Consider the following 24533-nt stretch of genomic DNA (forward strand, 5'->3'; position numbering starts at 1 on the left):
CTTTAAATAGGCTAAACTGGGCTGTGTATACATTTTTATTTTCTGTGCTTACCAGGAAGCTTTCTCTAAGGTCAGCTCTTCTCCTTCATTAGTTTATATCCCCATTACTCCTCTTTCCTTTTTTTTGCTTTCCACTATTTCTGTCTTCCTCCACCTGCTCCTTCTGCCCATTCTTTGAATCTTTAGCTTTTTCTTCCATTTACCATGCTCCCTTTGTCTCCCTCTCTACTCTGTGCTCAGCTGGTATACACTGCCTTGCAGTGGTGTGGCCTGTTTTAAGCATCACTTTGAACAATAGTGCCATTTACAGGCAAATACACTGCAGCTGACACGGAGATGGATAGATCCTGCTGTGCAACACTTTGCACATTCTGAGTCTGTCAAACAACCACATTTACAAGAAGTTACGTAACTCGGAAAATTCTCGGGAGGATCGCTAGTTACTACACATCTGAAGCACGGGTGAATTCATCACACAGCTGTGGCAAATGGGGGGAAAAAATGCCCTATGGGGGCTCATATCCACCAGATACACACAAAAATATACACAGTCACAAAAAAATTAAACTGTGACTCACATGAATATTTTGCATTGACACAAAGTTCCTCTGCTTTTTCTTCCTCCTGAACATGCCGCTTTAGAAACAATATACTGCTCACATCTGTGTGATTGTAGCATCAAGCTTCTTTCATTAAAAAAAAAAAACTTGCGTTTTTTTTTATGCATCTACTGCAGCATTGATCTTTTCTAAAAATTACGTCACAGAGGTGCATGTGAGAATGCAAATGTCTTAAGCAGCTGGATCAACCTTCCAGCTCCCTACTTCAAAAATCCATGCACCAAAGTAAATTCAATGGAGAAATTAGCAGAAGCAGTAATTTCGGGGGAAAGGCACAAGCAAAAGGAGGGTGTTGAAATACAGAAATAAGCAGAGAACAAAGAAGAGACATACAAAGGTTGCATAGGGCGCTGTCAGAGGCTGAGACGAATGCCCACGTCTAGTGGAACGTAAAGATGGACGGTTGAAGGAAATGTGCTAAGCTTAAGATTGGTGATGGCTTGATTGTTAGTGCTAATGGTCAGCGCTCCAGAAGCAGTGTGTCTAAAAGTATGAATGGGTCTCCAGTTACTATGGCGACGGGGCTATTACAGAGTGACATTTTAGCATCGCCTATTTCATTTTTTGAGTGGGTGGTTTACTGCTAAAAGTTTCAACCTGACTGTACCTGAATTGACTTCACCCAGTTCACTCTCTGTATGTAAATCTCCAAGCAGATCAAAATGAAGCACAGAATAATGAAAAAAAAGAGTAATACAATACAACACATTGGAAAGAGAGAACAAGATTTATGAATAAGATACTCTCTTCTAATGTCTACTTTTGTCTTGTTTAATAACTTTTATGGTAACGCAATTCACGACATTGCTGAGCTTGCTTGTCTTTCCTTTTCGCGTCATCAATTTCCAAAGGAGTGTGCAGACATTTGGCACTTTTTAGTTTCAGATTTAACATTAACAGCAATGCTTGCATGCTCCAGTGATGAGCGTAGAGGCTTGGGAAAGAGCTTTGGACCATGAAGCCTGTAATGAGAACGCCCCGAGGCTCCCTTGCAATGAATACTGTAGATTACAGATTCAATGCAAATTGTAAACTTAGTCTGAGCAATGTGCCGCTTACCATTAGGTTTCTTATGTAATATACATACAGTGCTGAAGGGCATAGACAGGCCACTAGCCCAACAGTTGAAAAATGTTGTCTCTTTACAGAATGGATCTTATTTTTGTAGCTCGGGTCTTCCAGCTGAGTCATCAACACTGATTTTTAGCTGGTAAATTATCAGGGAGATTCCCCATTTTTCCTTTGTTATCGTTCCCTTTTAGGTTTTCAAACTGAAGACAGTAATAGAAGTATCTCTGAACAACTGCTGCCAGTATCAACTATGATCTTGCCTACAAAACCTACTTAACTGGTGTTTACGAGTTTGTAGATATAATATACTGGAATTTGTTTTAGGTAAACAACTGTTTGTTTACAACTTGTCTGACTAAAATTGACACATTTGTGAAGTAAATGTAGTGATGCTCCCTAGATGCTACTGGATTTTTGTGTAAGAATGCCACATTAATAATTTATACATATATACTTATATTTACACACAGTAAAAACTTGGTGAAATTATTTGTGCTTGTCCTTTATTTATATCTTTTCTCATATGTTCCCCCTTTTTATTTTACTCATTCTCTTTCGCTTTCCTTTTTCCCCCCCGTTTCTTTCTCTTTTTTCTTCCACCTGTCATTTCTGGCTTTGCTACCCTGTGCCTATATAAATGAGGCATATGGTAAAGGAGAAATTGGCGAACACATTTGCTTTGCCTCTTGGCAAATCAAATATGTTTGGCACATCAGTGCATTCAGACCATGATTGCTGCCTTCTAAACCTCGCTGAAGATGATTTTGCCAGATATCTAAGCAACACTGAGACTTGATTCAAAAGTCAAAGGTGAAAGGTGCCTCTTCGGTCTTTGAAAAAACATGGATAAAAAGATAATCATGTGTGTTTAAATAGTGAGAGGACATCGCGTCCTCTTCAATGTAACCTCTTCAGATGACCAGCAGATTCAAACCCAGATCCCTCTTGCTGTGAAATAAAAGTGCTAACCACTGCAGCACCCTTGTATGGAAGAACAGTAAGTTATGACTCTCCAAAGGCATGCACAAATATAATAGACAGGGATTGTCATAAAAGAAGCACAGGATTTTTTTTTTATTTCTCCACACCCTTTTCATGTTCTCTTTCCACACCTCCCTCACATTTCGTCTTCTCTTTTGAATGAGCTTCAGTTTTTTACAAATCACTCACAGGGATGAGTCCAGCTGACCAACAGCCCGTGTGCACGTATGTGCCTGTGTCTGAATGTGTGTTGGCCACACTGTGGCTCTGTGTTGGAACACATCTGTGCCTGAGTGGGATGTGTGAGCATGTCAGGGTGTAGCTGAAAGGGGAGAGCAGAATGTGATGCTGAGGGGGAGGGGACGAGTGATGCATGGAGGAAGGGCGGAACGGGTGGTGACTGTTTAATATGATCAGTGAACAGCAATATTCCCTTCCCCCGGCCTCAACCCATCCACTCCAATCCCCCTCTCCATGTCAGCCAAAGCATAGCCATAATGATTCCCTTTCCCAATATAATGCATTTTAACAGTAATTAAGCTGATATGTGAATACACTTGAAAAAGCCCACGAAAAAGTAGACGTGCCTCTGTAACTGCATTCAGACTTGTCTATTCAAGCCTTCCCTGCTCCTTCTTCTCTGCTTCGCCATTCCTTTTGCTCTGTATTCTATATGCTCTTCTCTCTACACCTTTCCTCCTCTTTTTTCATCACCTGTTTGTCTTTGAAATTTGCTTTTCCATCCTACTCATCCTGCTTGTCCTTCAGCTCCCTCTGTCCTCCTCATCTTGCTGCTGCTGTGAAAACTATAAGGCTTGTAGAGCAGCAGAAGACAGACAAGTCTCTTATGCTCAGAGGGGGACTTCAGTGTGTTTGAATGTGTGTTTGTGTGTGCACACATGCTGGAATATAACACCTCTCCCTGGGGGCCAAGGTTAATCTGAGGGCCATTGAGGAGGTCGCTATGGGAACACAAGCCCCACCTTATTGTTGATTGTTTCAGGCCCTCTAAAATGACAATCTATATTTTTTTTCTTGTAAGAAACTGACTAGCTTAAAGTAATATGGTAACATGTGACAGTAACAGTCTCAGATTCACAGAAGTACCAGTGAACTGCCATGTAGGCAAGGTCTGCAAGTTATAACTCTAAGTAAGTGTCCAACCATCACTGTTATAGCAAAGCTGAAGTGCAGCAAGTGCAGGTGAAAGTAAGACATTTGGAAATATGAGCTCAAGTAAACAAACACACACAAGCAGTGACTTCAAGTTAATTCTGCGGATATAGCAAGACAGTAGAGAACAGTGATTATTGCTTCGTGGGTAGTTAAAGCATCCAATAGAGCTTAACATAAGACTGAATAACTTTTCCTTACACTCCTCTGATCCCTCCAACCATCCACTTAACAGCAAAAACATGAAAAAATATGGAATGAAAGTGATTTTAAAAAGTTTTAAAAAATACTAAAATAATTTCTATTATTAGACCAAAACACTGTTAAAGCTTGCCCAAATTCAATGGTTAGTTGACATTTTAGCTGGCTAATTGCTACTACAGGCACCATAGTGTTTCCAAAACAATCACTAGAGGGTGGGTTGCGTCATGTGCGCCATTCCCTAAGGAATTTTGTCATTTTAACTCCATGTAGTGAGATATTTTAGCATTGCGGGGCTTTTATGCTGCTGGAGATCCATTTGCACCAAGCCTAAAAATATCTGCATACAACAGTTTGGATATGACCATAGCTAACAGTTGGTGACAGTAGCTGTGGCTCACAAGCCATGCTGTTTTGTCAGCTTGTGGCAAACCAGCCAGCCAGCATGTGTCTTATACAAAGCACTGAAGCTGCCCTCTGCCTTTACCCTTTATACTGTGTCTGTACATACAGGCATCTCTCTGTGTTAAATTACTTAAAGATTTTGAAAAACACTCCACATGTACACAGTGCATGTAAACAACTTTCAAGTTTTGAAATGTGGAAAAGAGTAGACTTCTCCCAACCTAACATATGGAAAGTATCTGCCTCTCTCCGTGGTGCTGAAATTAGAATCTATCTATCTATCTATCTATCTATCTATCTATCTATCTATCTATCTATCTATCTATCTATCTATCTATCTATCTATCTATCTATCTATCTATCTATCTATCTATCTATCTATCTATCTCCATGTCTAAAACAAAAACAACATGCATGACTTGATAATCACAGTCGATAAAGAAACACAAAGGAAACATCGTGGTACAACACAATCTTTCTTCCTTCAAGGGTAAAGCATTACCTTCAGAGATAAGAGGAATTCGCCGGGTCACATTGAGGGTAGGGGTGGCTCCTTGGGGCTCAGGTCCCGACCTCGGCAGGCTGTAGTCTGTCAACCTCAGTGACGAATAATGACACCGGTGAATACGCCGAGAAAAAAAAAAAGCCTCCAATGTCGGTAAAGATATGAACTAAACGCTGAAGTGCCTGCGATCAAAGTGGAGCTGGAGTTCGACTCAGGTCAAAATAAAACCCACCGGGCCTGGTTCCTCTTTAGTTGATAATTAAAAACTAGCAGATACGCCCTTTGCAAACAAACAAACAAAAAATGTCCACCTTTAACATTCGTATTCTTTGTACTGAAGACTACTTCTTCACGCACAGCGTTGCCATGCAAAACATTTTCTTTCCAGTTCCCGACTTGCAGAGAGACCACTGAAAAGCACTCCGGTAACAATGGTATGATGTGATCTGTGGAAGATGCTTTTGAAGCAGGCAGGCAGCAGCACACAATTCCATCCACTGATTGTCTGGAGTTGTTTGAACGGTTCCTACTGGTTAACCGAAGCTGTCCGCAAAATAAAACACTCCTACGCAAACATCATCATCAGCCTCGGCAGCATGTGTGTTGGAGGAGGAGACGGGGTGATGCGAAATCTCGCCATCTCTATTTCAACATCCAGTTCAGTACCGTCCAGGGAGGTCGAGGTGAGATATTTGTTGTTGTGCTACTCCAGGTTCCGCCGGATTTCCCCCCTTTCTTCCTATTCACAGTATGATCCGCATGTGAACGTTCTCGCTTAAAAAATGCGACTAAGCAGCAGAAAGCCACAAAGTCTCTGCAGATAAGTGGTCACAAAGAGTATTGGTAGCTGTTGGATTTCCGTACGTTTGCTGATTCTTTCAGAGCGATGTCCGGAACTGCGCGGAAACGAGTAAACTGCGCTTTAAATCCAGAGGTGGCTCAGTGCCTGCACACCCAGAGACTACTAAATGCAGCCTGGAGTGTACAGTCTGGGAGATGGCGCTTTAGTCACAGGCTCAGATTGGCTGTGGGTGCTTAGAGAGAAGGGGGGATTTAAAAGAGAGAAACAACATGCTGTTGATTTTCGCCTTCCAAGTTGACGTGCGTGAGGTGAGGCATGCAAAGCTCCTCTGTTAAAAGATGTCACCAAAATTTCTGAAGCCCACTTACAAACATGCACTGATACACAACTGCATTGGATATAAAATTAGTTGCATTATCACTTGTCCAAACCCCCCCCCCCCCCCCAAAAAAAAAAAACCCCAACAACAAAAAAACTAACAGCTGACAAGAGCATGGTGAGGAGGTGGCGAGAAGTAACCTTCACTATGTACACTGGGACCCTGAAACTCCTGCCACATTCAGGGGAGGAGATTAATTAAGATTCCCACTTACAGTGACCGCAGTTAATCATTCATGCTATACGCTTATGCTGCAGCCAAATCTATAAAGATAATTTAAAAAATTACACGTGTCCTATCCCCATGGTTCAGCCAAGTTGGAAAAACAAACCGTTCCTCTGTCGGGAACGAAGCATTCATTAAACTCCACTCTTTTCTATCATCGTTGTATTATACTCAATTGATATAGCATTTGTATTTTATTTTATTCTATTCTATTTTATTCTATTGTATATAGTATTTCATCTTATTCTGTTCTATTGTGTACAGTTGTGTACATTATCTTTTTCTTATCTTATTCCAGTGTTTTTCTAATTTTTCTATGTAACTTTGCACTATCTACTTTCTGCTGTAACAAAACAAATTTCCCTCGTGTGGAAGTAATAAAGGTTATCTTATCTTATCTTATCTTGTCTTAGAATCCCACAACTGTCCTGAGAAAAGTCCTTCTTTATGTGTCCCTCTGTAAAATTCTCCTTATTCAGTCCCTAACAAATCCTCAAGACTAGAGGACATATTAGGACATATCTGTGGATGAGAAAGACTGTATGAGATCCATATGTGCCACAATATTCTCTATGTTGATCCGCCTCTGAATCTAAATTGTTTCACCTCTTATTCCCTCCACTTCTTTCTCTCGTTTCCTACCTCGTAGTCCAGCCTCTCTTCCAATTATCCAATTCACCCTAAAGCTGCTGGCTTCATTCGTTTTGATCAGACAAGAGGTAGTTTGCTATCATATTAAGGATAGCAGTGTGACTTTTTATTGCATTCATTTTTCTAAACTGAAAGCATTGGAGATTAGTACACTTTGAGAGTCTGCCGTGTTGAAATATTTATACAAGCAGAGAATGAGATGGCTGCTTGGAGTGGTCACGTCAAGGTGAATTTGGCTTTTATCCATTTCTCCCTCTCTCTCTCTTTCTCTCTCTCTCTCTGTGCATGTGTGTGTGTGTGTGTGTGTGTGTGTGTGTGTGTGTGTGTGTGTGTGTGTGTGTGTGTGTGTGTATACACACTTGCAAACAAGGTGATGTGTGTCAGAGTGGCCAGTCTGTGAAAGCTTCTGCTTCTGATTCAGTAGCAGAATTTAATAAAAGTGCACTAAGTAACATCAGTTTTGTTGGAGTTTAATTCCACATCTTAGTACAGTCCTCTTCCCCCCTCAAAGCTGGATTAGCAAACAGACAGGCAAAAGTGGGCTACTGCCTTGGAGCCCCACACCCTTAGGGGCCCCGAATCACAGGATCACTGCGTGAGCATTTGAAGTCTAAGTGACACTATATGTAACTTTAGAAAGAAGAAGTAAAACAATCCTCGTTGAGTAACAGAAAATTGAAATTCACAATCAATAAAACAATCTTTCTCACTTCGCTACACTCTGGGGCTTGATGCTCCAGTTTTGCTTACTCTGGTAGCTCATTGTGACTAACATTAGCTAACTTTAACACAGTCAGTATGTGCCAGTTACACAGCCTTTCCCTCATTGTCACTTGTTGTTGTAACAGTCATTGTTCAGCAAATATTGCATTACTTTAAATACTTCAAGTATGATATAACTCAAAAACAGATCCCATGCCAACAGTAGAACAAATGTATTCATTTGATTTATTGATATTAATATGATCTAGTTTAATTTCCCATCCAGGGAATGAAATTCCCTATAGTCACAGCTCATTAAATCACAGCAACAGAAGATGATGATGCAAGACAATGACATGATTAAAAGACTACATGTCAAATCTTAAAAGTTGCACTGATGTAGAAAACTGAAAATATTCTCATATATTCATAAAGACTAGAGTAGAATAGAATAGAATAGAATAGAATAGAATAGAATAGAATAGTCCTTGATTGTCACTGTACATGTACAGTGAAATTGTGGGTGCTCCACACCAACTGTGCAGGAAACATAAATAATAAGACAACAGGAATACATAACAAACTAGAAAAATAGATGTAATACAACAGAAAGGCAGACATTAAAAGGACAGGTAGCAAAGTGAATGTAGTGAATGCAGTACAAACAGATGTCACTCAAAAGAAAAAGTCTATTGTGAGATGCAGGGCTGTTTTCCATTGCATTTCTGCTTTAATTAACTTTTCCACTGTAGTGAAGTACAAAACTCATTTTTCTATAATCTTTCATTCATTGTGCTTCCACACAGGCTTTTGTGTGCTTAACCCATGAGAAAAGCTGGTGGAGGGAAACACATTTAAAGCCTTTTGTGATTTTTTATTATATAGTCTTACATTGGTAAATGCCCGTGTTAGTAATGGACAAAGTTTTGTATAATAAAGTCATCTTCTGTATAATTAGTCCCTGCGAGGCCAAAAGGCTTCAGTATGCTCTCAATGCTGATCAAACCTTTTATCGACAAAGGGCAGCCAATGAGGGGAGAGTTGGCTTAAAGTGACGATGTCCTTAAAGAGCGGCGAGCTAAAATGGCTAGACCAAACCAGAGGCATATGGAACCAGGACAACCACACCATCCACAGCCCCCAAGAGTACCAAAGACCCAAGGCGACACATCTTGGCAACACCTGCAACATCCATCCAAGCAGGAGAAAGAGGGAGGCCCCAGATGGGGTGTCCACGGCCAAAGGGTGAGAGTCCCAGAGAACAATAGCAAATGGGCAGTCAACCTTACTAGAGGCCAGCCACCCTGGTACGAGTTGAGAACCAAAAAGGACCTGCATCTCAGGGAGGGGCAGAAGCATCCAGCAGGGAGTGGTGACCATGTCCCAGGGATGAAGGCTCAGCAAGCCCCAGACCCAGCCATGCACACATACACTCATACAGACCCTTTGCTCATTCACCCACTCTCATCCACCCACTAATGACACACAGAGAGACATAAAAACACATGCACACACACTCACCCTCTACTTTCAAGGTGTCAGCAAGCAGATGTGCCCTGAACCAGCAGCAAAGTTGGAGCTTTATTGTTTGGGAGATGCTGCAGGGCTTCTGAAAAAGATAAATCCAGAGCCAAAATGTCTTCATCATTTAGTTTTTAGAAAATCATTGCATGGTGCAGAGGTGTTGGAGGCAATATGCGCATTGATCTAGACATGACATAGACTAAAAACCTCATTTTTTTTTCAAAGCAAACATAATCAGACAAAGAAGCCTAATTTATTCTAAATCTGTTCCCCACTCCCCTCGCCCTTTCCTTCCAGATCCCAGCTGACTTTACGGCGTCTCATCTTGTTTTTGTTTGCTGACACATCAGTAGTGGCAGCAGAAAGATAAGTGCGCATGTATGAGATATGAGAAGCCAAGAAGTGATGGGAACAGAGTGATCAGTAGTGAATACAGAGCAGTGTAATGGAGCAGAAACAGGAGGCTGAAAAGTGGTGGTGTGAAAGATAAAAAAGAGACAATTATTTTACAGAAAGAGAGAGATGTAAAGAGAAAGAGAGAGAGGATTACTGAGCCTCAAATGAAGGCCAGAGACACTAAAAGGACACACAGATCTTTTTTGCCTCAGGGAGTAACAGAGTTTATTACATTAACCAGCCTTTCTCATCTGCTGTCCGTTGTCTGCTCTGATCTAAACCTTTCTCATAATGAGTCTCTTCTGGGAAAAAAAACGTAGTCAGACATCATGTGCAATATTGAATACACAAAATCTGCATATTGATTGAAGACAACTAGCCCCTGATATTTAGGGAAAGTGATTTAATTACGTCTATAGAAAAGATAGACGTGCGCTGAACCAATGTGGAACAGAAATTGCATTTCCTGTAAAATGCCCATCCATCCGAATAGCCGGAAACCAGACTAAAAGTCAGTACTTTAATATTTTTTGTTTTTTTTGGGGGGTGTGTACAGTCAGAAGGGTGCACCTGTACCCGAAACCTGAAAGTACAGCCACTGGGTTCTGGATTACACCCGTATAGCTCACCAGTGGCTCGTTGAAATGTAAAAGGTCATATATAAGGGGAATACGTGCCCGGCATTTTCCTGTAAATCTTGCCAGCAGTAACTTCCAGCTAGCCTGACAATCCTTCTCAAATATCAACCCATTATTTCCTTATCTGATGCAAAAATACTCAAATATATGCAGAAGGTAGAAATACTGTGATAGCAGTCTTTCATTCTTCCAATTCGTCCTCTATTTTGCCACATGCAAACACAGACATACACGACACACAAACAGGTTTCCGCAGGGACTTTTCTAACCTTTAAAACCATGTCCTTTCTGCTTTTGAACCCCATAATTGACAGCTTGATTAGGTCTTCTGCAGCCTCAGGCAGTGGCTTAAGGAATGGGCCTAATAAGTTAATGCCCTGTTTACTCCTCCCGAACCGTTTGCTGCCCCCTAAATCTGCTTTTTTAAATACCCAAAAAAGCTAGGTATAAAACAAAATTTTAATATGATACATGTTTACCGAGCAAAAAGACAAAGCGACAAAGATGGAGTCAGCAATAAAGTTTGGTTAGCTGAAGCTGATTGTCGCTGATAATGTCCATGGTTGAATTTGGATCAATTAGGGTCTGGCAGATGTGCAGAATCATGGTTGACCCCAGGGCCTAAAGAATACAATCCAATTTTCCTCAACAAATGTAATACCATTAGGCTGGATAAAAACAGACAAATCACTAGGGAGGAGTCTCTTAAAAACCAGAGAGGTGGATGAGACAGACAGAGACCGGGCAGTTGCTCAGAGACAATACCCAAAAAGGTTTGGAGACAGAGAACCCTAAACACTGGGAAACTGGTGGTTTTTAAAAGAAAGTCAAACTTTTCAGAAAACGAGAGCCTGAGAGGATAGAAAATATGTGAAGAAAAAACAACAATCCTCGAATGACCACTGAAAGGGATTCTGCCGTGGCCAGAATGCAAAGAAGAGAAACACAGTGAGTGCTTGAGTTTGGAGAATTTTACAGCTCTGGAGAAAAAGTTTCCACAAAACATTTTGGATTGAACTCCAGTTCAACTTTGGTTAAAGAGAAAGAAAATAAATAGAGGTGGAAAGAAAACCTGAGAGACTCTGTTCGCTGTTTTACTGAAGCTCATTACGATCTGTCGTTGGGGATGCGGATTTTCAGCAAAAACCTTCGCCTTCAGGACATAACCATCATGTATTTTACTGCCCTGGCTGCTCTAATGGTCATCTTGGTGGCTTCTTACCAGGCGCCCAACAATGCTGTTGAAGTGTCCAGCCTTAAACCGAACCCCTCTCGCCCTCTCCCACTTCTCCCCATGCCTTTCCGGGTGCCCCTTGATCCACGTGGGGAGCTCCAGCTGGCTTGGAACGTCAGCTACACCAACCAGGAGATTTATATGGAGCTGAGGGTTGCAGAGCTCAGACACGGGGTGGTCCTGGGGATGTCCGATCGGGGAGAGCTGACCAATGCTGACCTGTTGGTACTGTGGGACTCTGGAACCCAGAGCTACTTTGGAGTAAGTAAACCCTAGATGTGTGTATTTTATCTTCATAAGACTCTGTAAAAAGGACTTTAATTTTAGTAGGTAAAAGAGTCTATCGTGCCCCCTTTGCCAATTTTTATTGCAAGTTAGCTTGCCATATTCATAAATGCTCAGGGATTACACAGAAGTCCTTAAAGAGGTGAGATTTTCCTCTTTCTCAGAAATCATCTGCCTGTGGTCCTTGGAGTGTGAGATTGGTGTTTTTCCAGAAGGAGCCGGCGGATGGTGTGCTTCATGATCACATAGTCACAAAGGATGCAGGCGGTCTGCACTAATTGGAAATCACTCAAACAGCACTAATAGCTGAAATTCATCTGGGAATTATTAGCAGATATTAGCATATCAAAGTTGAATCCTGTGCTGATTAAGATGTGTATGTATATTACCTCATTTTCTTTTTGCCAGACTTGAGCCTTTAAACAAAATCCAACTTTTTCTCTAATACGCTGTCCTTAAAAATAATATACATAGCTATAAAAATGTTTGGATTTACACTTTCCCCCCTCTTTTAGTATTCCTAAAGAGTTTATGTGGAAATATTAACGAAAGCACCAGAATGTGTTTAGATTCTCATTCCTTCTCCTTTAGATATTTTTCTTTAATATTTTATAATAGTAACATAAGAACAGAGTCTAAGTGGTGTAGTTATCAAAATATGGAATATCACTTATTTTTCAGCTACAGGCAACACATGTGGTGCTAATACGTTCCAATAATCCATATCTATTACAGACAATTTTCTTGTTTCCTTCAATAAGATGGGGAAAAAAATTAAGTACAATACATTTATTTTACATATATATCAACAAGCTGCATGCTTTTGGATCTTGACATGGAATTGTCCAGTTTAAAATGGGGATACATGTAATAAGAATGTTTATGAATTAATAAGGAGTAGTGTAAAATTTAAACAATTTGTATAATTTATACTTAATTTCAAAGATATGCCTTCATTTAATTCTGAAATATTTCCATAAATGTCGGTGTCTAGCATTCCCACCTTTTAAAAGCATCTACAATCTACATGTAACACTCGCATCATTGTAAGTCTTTTCTTGTTCAATCGATTGCCTCCTGTCGGACTTTCTTTCTTCTCCAGTTCCATCGTTCTTCCCTCAGGAGGCCAAAATTACCCACAGAAGAAAGGTCACTGCTGTTCCACTGTCTCCCTCCCTCCCTCCCTCTCTTTCTTGCTCCCTCTCAGGCACATACTCACACACACACGCGTACACGCACGCACACACACACACACGCGTACACGCACACACACACACACACACACACACACACACACACACACACACACACACACACACGCACATATATTCACACACTTTTCAGTGACTGGCTACTCAAGCTTGAACCATTTCTGTACAATCAGGAACTCAGAAACTCCGGACTTTCAATAGATTGATGAAAAAAAAAAATCTCTGCTATGATCTTCACAGCAGTGTGTATGGAAGATGAAATAAACACACAATAGAACTTAAAGCTAAAAGAAAGAAAACAATAAGACATTTAAAAAGCTAAAAAACATAATAAATAAGATTTCAAAGTCCACAGAACTCAAAACTTGTGGGTCCAGCAGTATGACAGTTATGAACAGTTGTTAATGCAAAGCCATTTACAGCTGCTATATTAGATATAGTAACATTAAATAACATAAAACAAATGCAAGTACCGGTAGTTTGGAATTTTTTTCAAGAGTATTAAAGCAAATATAAACAATAAAAAAAAATTGATAATGGTCTGTACCAGATGACGATGTGTAAAGAGTCCTTGGAAATGATAAAACTACAGAGAATTATCAGTTTAGTCTCAATAGCTCTTCATCTGTATCAAGCCTGTCATTCTTTGGTTGTCTGTTCTGAAATGTTATCTTTTTTTTTTGTTTACTCTCATTCCTTGTGTAGGATCATTCTCACCTGCGCTTGGATGGAAGCTCTAAAATCCCACCTACCTGTTCAGGGGGAAAAGAGGATGTTAGAAAGTGTTGCCTACCTTGTGCACACACTGGAGCATTCAGCAGCTAAAAAAAAGCTAGCAAAAGTCTCAAGTCTTAATTTCTTTATATGACACTAGGAAAAAACCCCTCACAATCAACATTAATTTTACCCACTGCATTTACCAACATGTTTATTGTGTGACCCAGGACTGAAAGACCTCTATCATAACTTATACACTGATCTGTGCTTTTTCAGAGGGCAGGGACAAAAGATTCCTCCACTCATTCACACGCAGCGGAGATTCCTTTAAAAACAACAACAACAACAAATAAATAAAAAGATTAGATAACACATAAACTGTGGCTTCAACACTTTTTAAAATAGTTGTATAACTCTGTGTCTCAGCCATCTGTAGAGCTCACAGCTTGTGAATTCCACACATGCATACATAGCACATATTGTTTAATGTGAACATTTTCCCCCTGATTTGTACATACTGTATGTTTTCAGAATTGCTGGCTTTAAAGTCTATGAAGTGTGTGCAGAACAGTTATATAAGAGCGACAGAGAGGGAGACGGAAATAAAGAAAGAGATCTTAGGTGCTATTCTGGCCAGGTATGAATGTGAGAAACATAACAGAAGTGGATAGAGCGAGCTGAGCTGCTGCAAAGCCCCCTGGCAGAGAAGTAGAATATCGTGTACACCAGGCTTGGATGGCTCTAAAACACAAACTGGCACACTTTCAATGATTTCTCTAACTGGATTATAATTACTTGCCAAACAACTCCAAAACTTTTTCACCACTTAAGAAACAAGCAGCTACATGCTTTGCACACACTCGTAACTCTCCCGAAATTTGTTCATTAATGGCAGAATAATGAAATTCCCTGAAAGAATGTAACCTAGACTAACCCTCAGTTAAGAATAGGTTGCTCAGTGTTGACTCTAACTTATCGCTGTGTTCTCAAATGTTTTGCTTTGCTATTTGTTGCGTGTTATTCAAAACCTAACCAGACTTATTCTGTCTTCTCCTGCAGGATGCTTGGAGTGACAGCAAGGGTCATGTATCACTAGACAGCCAACAAGACTACGACCTGATTGAAGCCAAACAGAAAGCTGAAGGATATTACCTGCTCTTCAAAAGACCATTCAGTACCTGCGATCCCAGAGACTACGTCATAGAGGTGTGAAGAGTTTATATTCTTAGTGTATGTCACTGCTCTTTAAAGCTCTGGTACTCAGGAGAAACCTAGTAAGAGACTCTTTCTTTAGGTGGTTTATTTATGAATTTGATGGTGCAGTTCTTTTTCCTTTTGCTTTCCTTTTTAAAACCAAAGATTATTAAAATATTGCTCACACTGTTAATTACAGTTTTCAGAAAGAGAGGCTGGCTATCGTCACGGCTATCCCACTAGAATGCAGTGAATAAATAAATGCATAAAACTCCCCAAAGCAACAATTTATCTTACAAACTGCTAAATCTGAACTGCTCCCCCAAGTAAAGGTGAACGGAGGAAAAGGAGTGCACGCCAGAAGTCATCAGATAAACTCAGTTAGGAAATTAGCAGGTAAGTTACCTATTACTGAAGAACCGCATAGTTATGGGTGTTGTTCAAACTGAAAAAACCTCCCAGTGGTTTTCAGCAAGCCCTCAAATTCTTAAGCAACACAAAACTGATTGCACATACTATAAAAGCATTTTAAATGACAAACAAGGTTTTAAAAAGGCAGTGAAGTCCTCATGTAAGCCAGGATATTTAATAGTCTGTAATTTGTAAATCTAAAAACCTTCCCGTTGGTTTAGTCTCTTTTGACTGGCGCCTCTTCACATTGAAAGGAGATGTTGGCAATTCAGCAGACGTGTAATGTGTCATTTAAATTCAGACAAAGATGCATGCTGATGCTAATTTGCCGCTCATCACTTTATTTACTGTAAAACCTTGTTTGTCATATGTAGGCTAGAGGTATGCTAATTACCTCCTGTGATGGCTAGATACCATCTTGACCACATTGGAGGATTGGAGGAGAAAATTCCTGTCTGTGGAACAATGCCAGAAAAGAATAATTGATTCAATGAAATCTGTTTAACTCCCTGTCGAAACTTACTTGAAGACGGCTACGCTGTAAGAATAAATGCATTTTAAATATTGTTTAAAAGACAGCGCCTCTAAACTCTTCTATATATTTTTTAATTTATATGTGTCCCTTCTAAGGAGCACTCTAAACAAAAACAATTGTGTGGTATCGCAAGAAATAAGTGGTTATATAAATATATGAGTATACATAATAGTTATTATTCATAGATACCTACATCCTAAGTTCCTGTTATTCTTCTGAAAGAAACAGAATGAATGTGTTGTTACAATGGTAATGCCAGGAGAGGCAGTATTAGTTCTGTGTTACATTAATGTGTAAGGAAGTGGAAGAAGAGTGTGTCCTGTAGGAGGCAGTAGAAAATGGATGCTCATGTTCTGTACATGCCCTGAAAGTAAGGTTCAGTAAACCAGTGCAACGATACTCCGGTGTAAGGCTCAGTTATTGTATTTTTATTTTTTGAAGATGCAACAAATTGAAATCCAGGAAGTGCTTTAAATATTCTTCAAATTAAGGGCGTTGTTTTATTCTGAGAGCACACATTTTCTTTTTGTTTGTTTAATTGCCTTTAATGACTAAGTTGAAAAATTATTTACTGTAACCCCAGTACTGTAGTGTTTATCTTTTTGCTGTCTTTTTGATTTTTCACCTCTAAATCACTTTGTATGGCAATAATCTGTATGACAAGGTGCTACACAGATCACGTCTGACTGAACTACAGCATGATTTTACTTGCTGGTTTTGGCCTCAAGCCAAAACAACAAGAAGGTGATGAAGAAGGAGGAAAAATCATGAGTGTCAGACAGAAAGTATTTGAGTTAGCACATCAATGTAACACATTGTCTTTGCACTGTGCATGCTAATGAGAAAGGGCCTATGTGCATGCGTCTGCACGTGCCTGCACTTTTGCAGTATTTTCATTGCTGTGAACCTGATTAATTTAAGGTGTGAATATAAAACACTCTGAACATTATAATGATTATAGTTTCCATGGCACCACATTAGATTTTTAAGTCAGATGCACCAAAGCAAGGCTCATCACTATGACAACATAATGAAAAGTTTGCTGTGCTTGCCTCAGAAGGCATTAAAGCCTAATAAAAATGAAGGGACGCTTAAGTAGAAATGCACATCATGGAGGTTCATATTCTCCTATTGTGGCCATTAAACACTCTTTCTTTTGTGATTGCTCTAATTTGTCAGGAGGGGACTGTGCACATCATCTACGGCTTCTTGGATAAACCACTTGCCTCACTGGATAAGCTGAACCTGTCCGAGATCCGCACCGGCGTACAGAGAGTCCTGATGTTGCGTCCCGACACGCCGCCACCTACCCTGCCTCCAGACGTACAAATGTTAGATGTAGTGGCACCAAATGTCATCATACCAAATCAAGAGACCACCTACTGGTGCTACATCCACAACCTGCCGGAAAATTTGGCCAAGAACCACATTGTTATGGTAAAAAAGAAAGGAAAAAAAGCTTGTAAAAACAGAAATATTCAGCGAATAGTCTTTTTACACACAGCTGAGGGGGTGTTTCAGATGATTGTGCACAGGCAGCTGTTATTCTCCATGTCTACAAGCTAGATCAAACAAAATACCCAGCATGGCCACAAAGCAGAAGTGTCAACACAAAAAATAACCCTTTTCACAGGCATTTTTAGTGACATAGATTACTAAGAAATCCTCGGCACATATGGGAACGTAATGCCTTTAATGTTACATGACAGCAGAAAAAAACAGATACATTTCAGCCTGTGACTTCCTGCCACAGCAGTATTGACATGTCTTGCAGCAATAAAAATACATATACGGTTTCTTTTTTTCTTTCAGTACGAGTCGGCGATAACTCCAGGGAACGAGGCCATCGTGCATCACATAGAAGTGTTTGAGTGTTCTCCGGATGTCCCTGCAGTTCCAGGGTACAGCGGCTCCTGTGATGACAAAATGAAGCCGAAAAAGCTCAACTTTTGCCGACACGTGCTAGCTGCATGGGCTATGGGGGCTGAGGTATGATGGGAAATACTGACCTTCCTACTCCTGTCTGAATGACATTACCTTGCCTCAGTATGAAATACAAATAAGCTTAAATTCCTAACCCAAATGTCTTCAATTTGCAAAACAGATAAGCCACAAAGGGAAAATAATTTAAAAAAAGACTGACACCCACATAAACATTATTTTTAAAAACTTTTTTTTTTTCAATACATATAGCAAGTGCTTAATTGAAACACAGAGTTGGGAAAGTTTTTGGTCCAAAGCTTGTACCTATAATAGGAGATAAACAAAAACTCCTACGCAAGTGATATCCAAGCCTAGAATTGCCAGCATAAAATCTTGTATAGATGAGCCCACACGCAGCACATATCTATTAAGAGCTTGGAGACAGTCTGCATGTGGGATGCACACTCACACAGAAATATTCATGCTTACATGGAAGCACAAATATCGTCATAGGAGACACAAATTAAAACTGCAGTGAGGAGGTAAGGAGAAGGTGTCAGAAAAGTTGAAACAGGAATAACTTGGCTTGCTGCAGCGAGCCGTTTATAGCAGTGCCACTTTTCTACCCTTTAACGCTGGCTCTTCCTATCATTGTGAGGCTGAATTCTCCAAGTGTTTGCTACTAGAGAACATGGGTTGGGATGGCTTTTTAAGAAGCAGAAAAATACAGATGCAACCCAAACAGTACTTAGATTCTTGTTGTTAGTGATTTGTTTTTCTTTTCAATCACAAAACTGCTACCTTATTCTGAGGCTTGCCTCCCCTCTACGAAAACTTGCTTGCCTTTTTTTTTTCTCATTGCTTTCACTTCCCTGTCCACAGTTTTTACCTTCAACAAATTCATTGCCAGCTGTAGAAGACAGCTGTTTTCAGAGCAAAGAAGTCAGTGTGGAACATTTAGCACCTAAAAAGTTTGAGGTTTGGTAGCGAACAAACCAAAGTTAAAAAGGAGTTCTGCTCAGAGCTCTGCTGTCCCCCATTGCCAAGGTCACACTGTACACCAAGTGCCGTAGGCAGCTAAAGACACACAGTGATGAGGAACAGGAAGACGAACTATAGTGGAGGACTAAGTCCCTGCATAAGATGTACCACTGACTGAAGTGACTGACATTAAAAAAATCCTGCTAGTGGCTACAAAATGTCGGCCTAAAGGACATTACAGAGCTCTGATTATACCAGCACAAGAACAGGCCCTAAGGACCACATCCATAGAGACAGGAGTCTGCCACACACTGCGCATAGATGTCCCAGAGTCTATTCACCACATAGTAGCAGGATGTAAGATGCTTACACGGAGGCACGAGTAAGTGGCTGGCATTGTGTACAGGAACATCAATGGGAGGCACCACCAAAGGTGGCTGAAAACTTTAAGAGATGGGGCCCCCAACCCAAGGAGAGCTAAACTGTCTGGTTTCAGACAGCAGACGAACTAGAGGGGATGATGTAAGGTCCAGTATATGATAAATAAGGACTAAACTATGAATCCCACAAACACCAAGTATAAAAATACAGAGTTACAAATGAGCGTAAATCAGCATCTTTAATGCCATTAAGCTTTTCATTCATCTTTAATTATTATGTAGTGAAATCTAATAATAATTATAACATTTAGAAGTTTTCTTTGTGGCATCTGGTTGCAGAGTTTTGGAGTCATGTCCTTATTACCTCTGAAAGTCACTAAAAGATTGCATAGCAGTGATAAAACATCATCATATCGCCAGTTTGTTTTATTTTTAACCAGGTTCCACGATTTGTGTCGTTTTCTTTGGGAGATTTACATTTTTGAAAGGACCTCTCATAAACAGGGGAGGTGACGCTTGTTATGAAGTAGTCAGCTACATAGTCAGTCGGTCATCTATCAGCTATTAATCTACCATACTTTGGTAGCCTACTGCTGGCCACAAGAAGCAAAGCAGACAAGGAATGGTGAGGCTGTCAACATATTTGTCTGCACTACTCCCCACTGTATCACAGGCAGCCTGGCCCCTCTCCGATTGGATTATCTGCCAGCTAAACAAAAACAAGCAGGATGCCTTCTGTGAGCTGTGAGCTGTGGAGACAAGATTAGGTGGGAAATATTCAGGCCTCTTTCATCACCTCTTAATAGTGTTGTTTCATTCTCCTCGGCACCGCATCAGAAGGGAAACGTGGCCATGCAAAACAAGAGAAAAAGAGAAAAATAGAGTGAAGGAAGTTCTGAAGTGAAGAAAATCAATAATGAATGATGCTATCAGAATGCAAAAAGGGAGAATAGCACCGAAGAAAAAGGTGCGTTTGTGTGCAAGGGACATGTTTCAGAGGATTTAATGTTATGACATGAGAGCAAGATTAAAGCTTAACGTGGATTTCTCTATGTAATTGATGAAGGCAGTGGCTCTGATATGATCCTGAAGAATACAGCCTTTTTTGTTTGTAGTATTTTTTTTTCTTTTTTGTAAAAAAATATTTCTTTTTCTATAAGAAAAATATAGATACACATGATTTAAGTCATAATTATACATGACATGACAAAAAAAATTCTCAGTTGTCAGTAATAACCTGTGCTAAGTAAATTAATTTACAGATTTAAACTATGTACTTGGTTGTGCATAGGTATCCCTGTTTCTTTGCGGGCTTCAGCAAGAATTCTATTGAACAGGACAAGGAGAGCTTGCTTTGACGAAGCGATCACATGTTCAGAGAACAGAAGAATGATGCTTATGGATAAATGGAACAATATATTGCAAGCATATAAAAAAATTATTAAAGGAAACCCGAAAACGTTTTTGCCGTGTTGTATGATATGTGAAAAAAACCTGTGACATGATCTTAAAAAAAAAAACTAATCATACATATGTGTGTATTTGTGTGCATTTATGTGTATTTGCAGGCTTTCTACTATCCCCCTGATGCAGGCTTGGCTATGGGTGGACCAGGTTCCTCAAGATTCCTCCGTCTGGAGGTCCATTACCACAACCCTCTCCTTATATCCGGTACATACAGTATATATGTGAACATACAAACTTCAGGCGCATGCCTCTAAGAATGTTTTTCACTTTCTTTGACACACACACACACACACACACACACACACACACACACACACACACACACACACACACACACACACACACACACACACACACAGCAGCAGCAGCAGCAGCAGGACTCTCTGTGCAGTATCTCTCTCCAAGATCCACAGGGTTGTCTTGAACTCTGTCAGTGCAGACTCACTTTGTCTTCCTTATCCCAATCAAACCTTGAAATACACAGATATCTTCCAAGTATTTCTTACTTTTTCAGCCCTGGCTCTTATAATACAGTATTTCTGCGATTTAAAATAATTTAGAAACCACAGGTCTTCAATAACAGGAAACAAGGAAGCGAGGGGTGGAGGATGACATTCAACAAAGGTCCCCAGCTGGACCCCTGGACCAAGAGGGTTCCTCTTGAATTATTAAATTAATTTCAGAAATATCACCAAGATCACCTTTTAATATATTATGCTAACAAATTGCACATAGCAAGCGTTTTAGAGGTTGTTATACTGTGTTGTCTAAACAGTTGACAGAAAATAGGAGGAGTCATATTTACCTGGGCCAAACATAGATACTACATATTATAGTATATAATTACATATTAACTAGACCTTACCTTATAATCCTCTTTTTATGTTTCTGTTAATCTCCTTCCAAGATCTGTTGCTGTAGCACACAAACAGCACCTGAAATAAATTCCTTATGTGTATTCTTAGTCTGGTATAATACAAGACTATTCTGGCTATCAAATGTTTTAAAATGATCTAAAAGTAAGTAGTTAACTTAAGATATGCTAAATGTGTTCTAATATTTTAATATTCTTCACGCAGGCCGGCGTGACTCATCAGGGATACGACTGTATTACACCCCGAGCCTGAGGCGCTACGATGCAGGGATCATGGAGCTGGGCCTCGTTTACACTCCTGTAATGGCTATCCCACCTAAACAACACACCTTTTACCTCAGTGGATACTGCACCTCCAAGTGTACCCAAACAGTATGTACAGATTTACTTCATTATTTATAGTTAAAATGCTGGGGGGGATATTTTGGCTGACATGTCTTTCTTTTCCCAAGTTTTTTCTCTTTGTCTCTATGGTAAAAAAAAAAGTTTTACTTGGAGCTTGACTCTTTCTCTGTCTACCCAGGCTTTGCCTTCAGGTGGAATCTATGTATTTGCTTCCCAGCTGCACACCCACTTGGCGGGGCGTGGGGTGAGGACGATTTTGGTGAGGGGAGGCAAAGAGCTGGAGGTGGTACAGGAAGACCAGCATTTCAGTACGCACTACCAGGTGGGAGATAGCAGGGCTCTGTTTACGCAGAGGAACTCCACCTTTGCACACTGTGTCTAAAATTAGACTGGGTTAAGGTGACCTTTATTTTAGATCTCAAAGAGATGTGTGTTTCAAAGCTTATTCACAACAAATATTTGGTAAATTAAGTCTTTTTCTACCCTTTTACTACTTTCTCCAACATTTAAAAAAAAGAAGCTGTTTTACTGCCGTAAAGTCTGATTGGACTGTGGTAAAGTGACCCGTGTACACTATACACAGGCCATAAGATACACAGACAAGCTAGAGAGGCAAAAAACAGCTAAAAATGCAAATAAATATGCAATCATGCATGTTGTTAATGATGTACACAACGTGTTTGTGAGTCAATCACAGTACTTCTTCATCATTTACTTACTAATTTCCTGTGGTTAATGCTGAGTAATTTAATAATGTTCTGTTAAAATAGGAATAAATCACATACTTTTACAGTATATTTTCACTGGCTGGTTAATAACATGTTGGGTTTAATATTAAAAAGCACTTGGGACACATTGGATGGCACAGTGGTGTACAAATTAGCACTCCTGTCTCTCAGCAAGTTCCAACTTACTGATCAGCTGAAATCTTTCAGTATGAAAGTACTGCACATCATCCCTGTGCCTGCTCCACCCACAGTCCAAAATATGAAGGTTGGGTTAACTGGCGATTCTAAATTGGCTGTAGGCATCGGGTAGCTTTTCATTTTTGGGGAGCAAAGGCTCAACAAGTTTTGACATGTGCTTTAGAAAAACTATTTCAAAATAGAGTCAATATGTAATTGAAAAAGATTCTTATTCTTAAAAAACAAAAAAGTGTATCTAGTGATGAAGGTCAGAAGTCACTTCTGTCCAAAAAACAGGAGCAAAAGAGAAGCTCACACTTAGAACACTTAACATTTTTATACATCTAAAGACCATCAGCAACCTTGTATAAGCACTGACATCAGTATTGACGTCACTAGATAGTGATGTAGTCTTCAGCTTCAGCAGCATCCTGGTTTTGAATAGTTCCCTTTACAGGAGCTTTGCAGCAGCAAAGAGACACAATTTGTCTCCATTTCCGGCTTTATATTAGAGAAAAGCATTGATGAATGAGTGAAGGTGCAGTTCAGGTAATAGATGGATGCCTTATATAATGCCTTATATGCAAAGACCTATCAACTAAACATCTAATCAGTTGTCGACATCTGCTGTGTTTTATTTATGCACACTATCCTGAGGCAAATACACACACACAGCTGGACACAGACTCTCAAATAAAACGTCCAGCTGCTGCTGATGTCCGATTAAGTTTCACCTGCAGCCTTATTGAGCAATAAGAACCGCATCAAACCAGTCTCAGCCAAGCTAATAGACCTTTTAACAGAGAAAGCTAATAACTGTGAAAGGTGCCTCCAAGGAAAGCAGCCACTGGTTTTTCTTACTGCATTTGTGCTGTACACAGAGTATCCAGTTATATCTAAAATTAAGATGCTATGCAGAGTATTGCATTTTGCAGTGGTAAATGTGAACTCTTTTATCAATACATACATCCATGCATGCATCCATCCATCCAGGGGACTATCCTACGCCTGTCATAGGTTGAACAGCAGACTGCTTTTTAGGTTATAGCACCAATCTATTGTTGGGCTAACACATAGAGACAAACACCCATTCACCATCACATCATCACTTACAGCCCAGAAGCTTCTTAAACCCAGAAGCTTCTTGCAGGACTTATTATTAATTTTGAAAAACTCTATTTTTGTCTTTCTTTTTGTCTTTGTTTTCATACAGACAATCCGAGTTCTTAGGAAAATGGTGAACATTTTGCCTGTAAGTATCCAACAAATGGCTGTATTTTCAACAGAAATTACAAAAGGCAATAACATGTTTTTGTTTACTTCACGACAGTGCTTGTTCTACGAACAGATTCCGATTACTGTCTTCCAAAATTGTTTTTTTTTAATGCTAGAGCCCTGTAGATATGATTTCCCCTTTGCCTATGAAGTTTTTAATTAGAGTAGCTTACTACTGTAGAAAGCGTTTAAACAGAAGTCCAACAGGAAGAGGCAGCTTGGCCCATCTCTTGGGAATAGCAGCAGCAGACCTCTGACTGGACACTGCATGGATTTTCTGGCAGTAATCTTAAAGTATCATCAGTGTTGTTTGCTAAATATAAAATGTGGTGGAATGTCTTCATATCTGTGCTTAATCCCACAGGGTGACGTACTTATAACAAAGTGTACTTATAACACAGAAGATAGGAGCAAGCCTACAGTGGTGAGCAGCGCACTCTGAATATATGAAAACTCTTTTCTTGTTGCTGGATTTCACCCTGATCATTGTGAATAACAGAAGGATAACCACGAGCAGCTTCTT

At 39.9% G+C, this 24533-nt stretch overlaps 2 protein-coding genes across 4 annotated transcripts in view; one reads left to right on the forward strand and one right to left on the reverse strand.

Moving 5' to 3' along the window:
* LOC113025897 (protein FAM163B-like) overlaps positions 1-5409 on the reverse strand; it is a 19878-nt gene extending 14469 nt beyond the window's left edge. Inside the window, exon 1 of the mRNA XM_026174129.1 lies at positions 4954-5409. The gene's annotated coding sequence lies outside the window, so the exon portion shown is untranslated. The remainder of the gene's footprint in view (positions 1-4953) is intronic.
* The window catches only part of dbh (dopamine beta-hydroxylase (dopamine beta-monooxygenase)), a 22812-nt gene continuing 3671 nt past the window's right edge, over positions 5393-24533 (forward strand). The window contains exons 1-10 of one of the 3 annotated variants that reach the window (XM_026174126.1): positions 5393-5639; positions 11610-11768; positions 14780-14926; positions 17040-17297; positions 17673-17849; positions 20713-20815; positions 21691-21857; positions 22009-22152; positions 23949-23987; positions 24375-24434. In XM_026174126.1, coding sequence (XP_026029911.1) covers positions 5412-5639; positions 11610-11768; positions 14780-14926; positions 17040-17297; positions 17673-17849; positions 20713-20815; positions 21691-21857; positions 22009-22152; positions 23949-23987; positions 24375-24434 — 1482 coding nt within the window. In that variant the 5' untranslated portion in view covers positions 5393-5411. Of the gene's footprint in view, positions 5640-10796; positions 11769-14779; positions 14927-17039; positions 17298-17672; positions 17850-20712; positions 20816-21690; positions 21858-22008; positions 22153-23948; positions 23988-24374; positions 24435-24533 lie in introns of those variants that run through there. The other 2 variants (XM_026174128.1, XM_026174127.1) reach the window with 2 other exon arrangements.

Source organism: Astatotilapia calliptera, chromosome 7, assembly GCF_900246225.1.
Source record: "Astatotilapia calliptera chromosome 7, fAstCal1.2, whole genome shotgun sequence".
Classification (NCBI taxonomy): Eukaryota; Metazoa; Chordata; class Actinopteri; order Cichliformes; family Cichlidae; genus Astatotilapia; species Astatotilapia calliptera.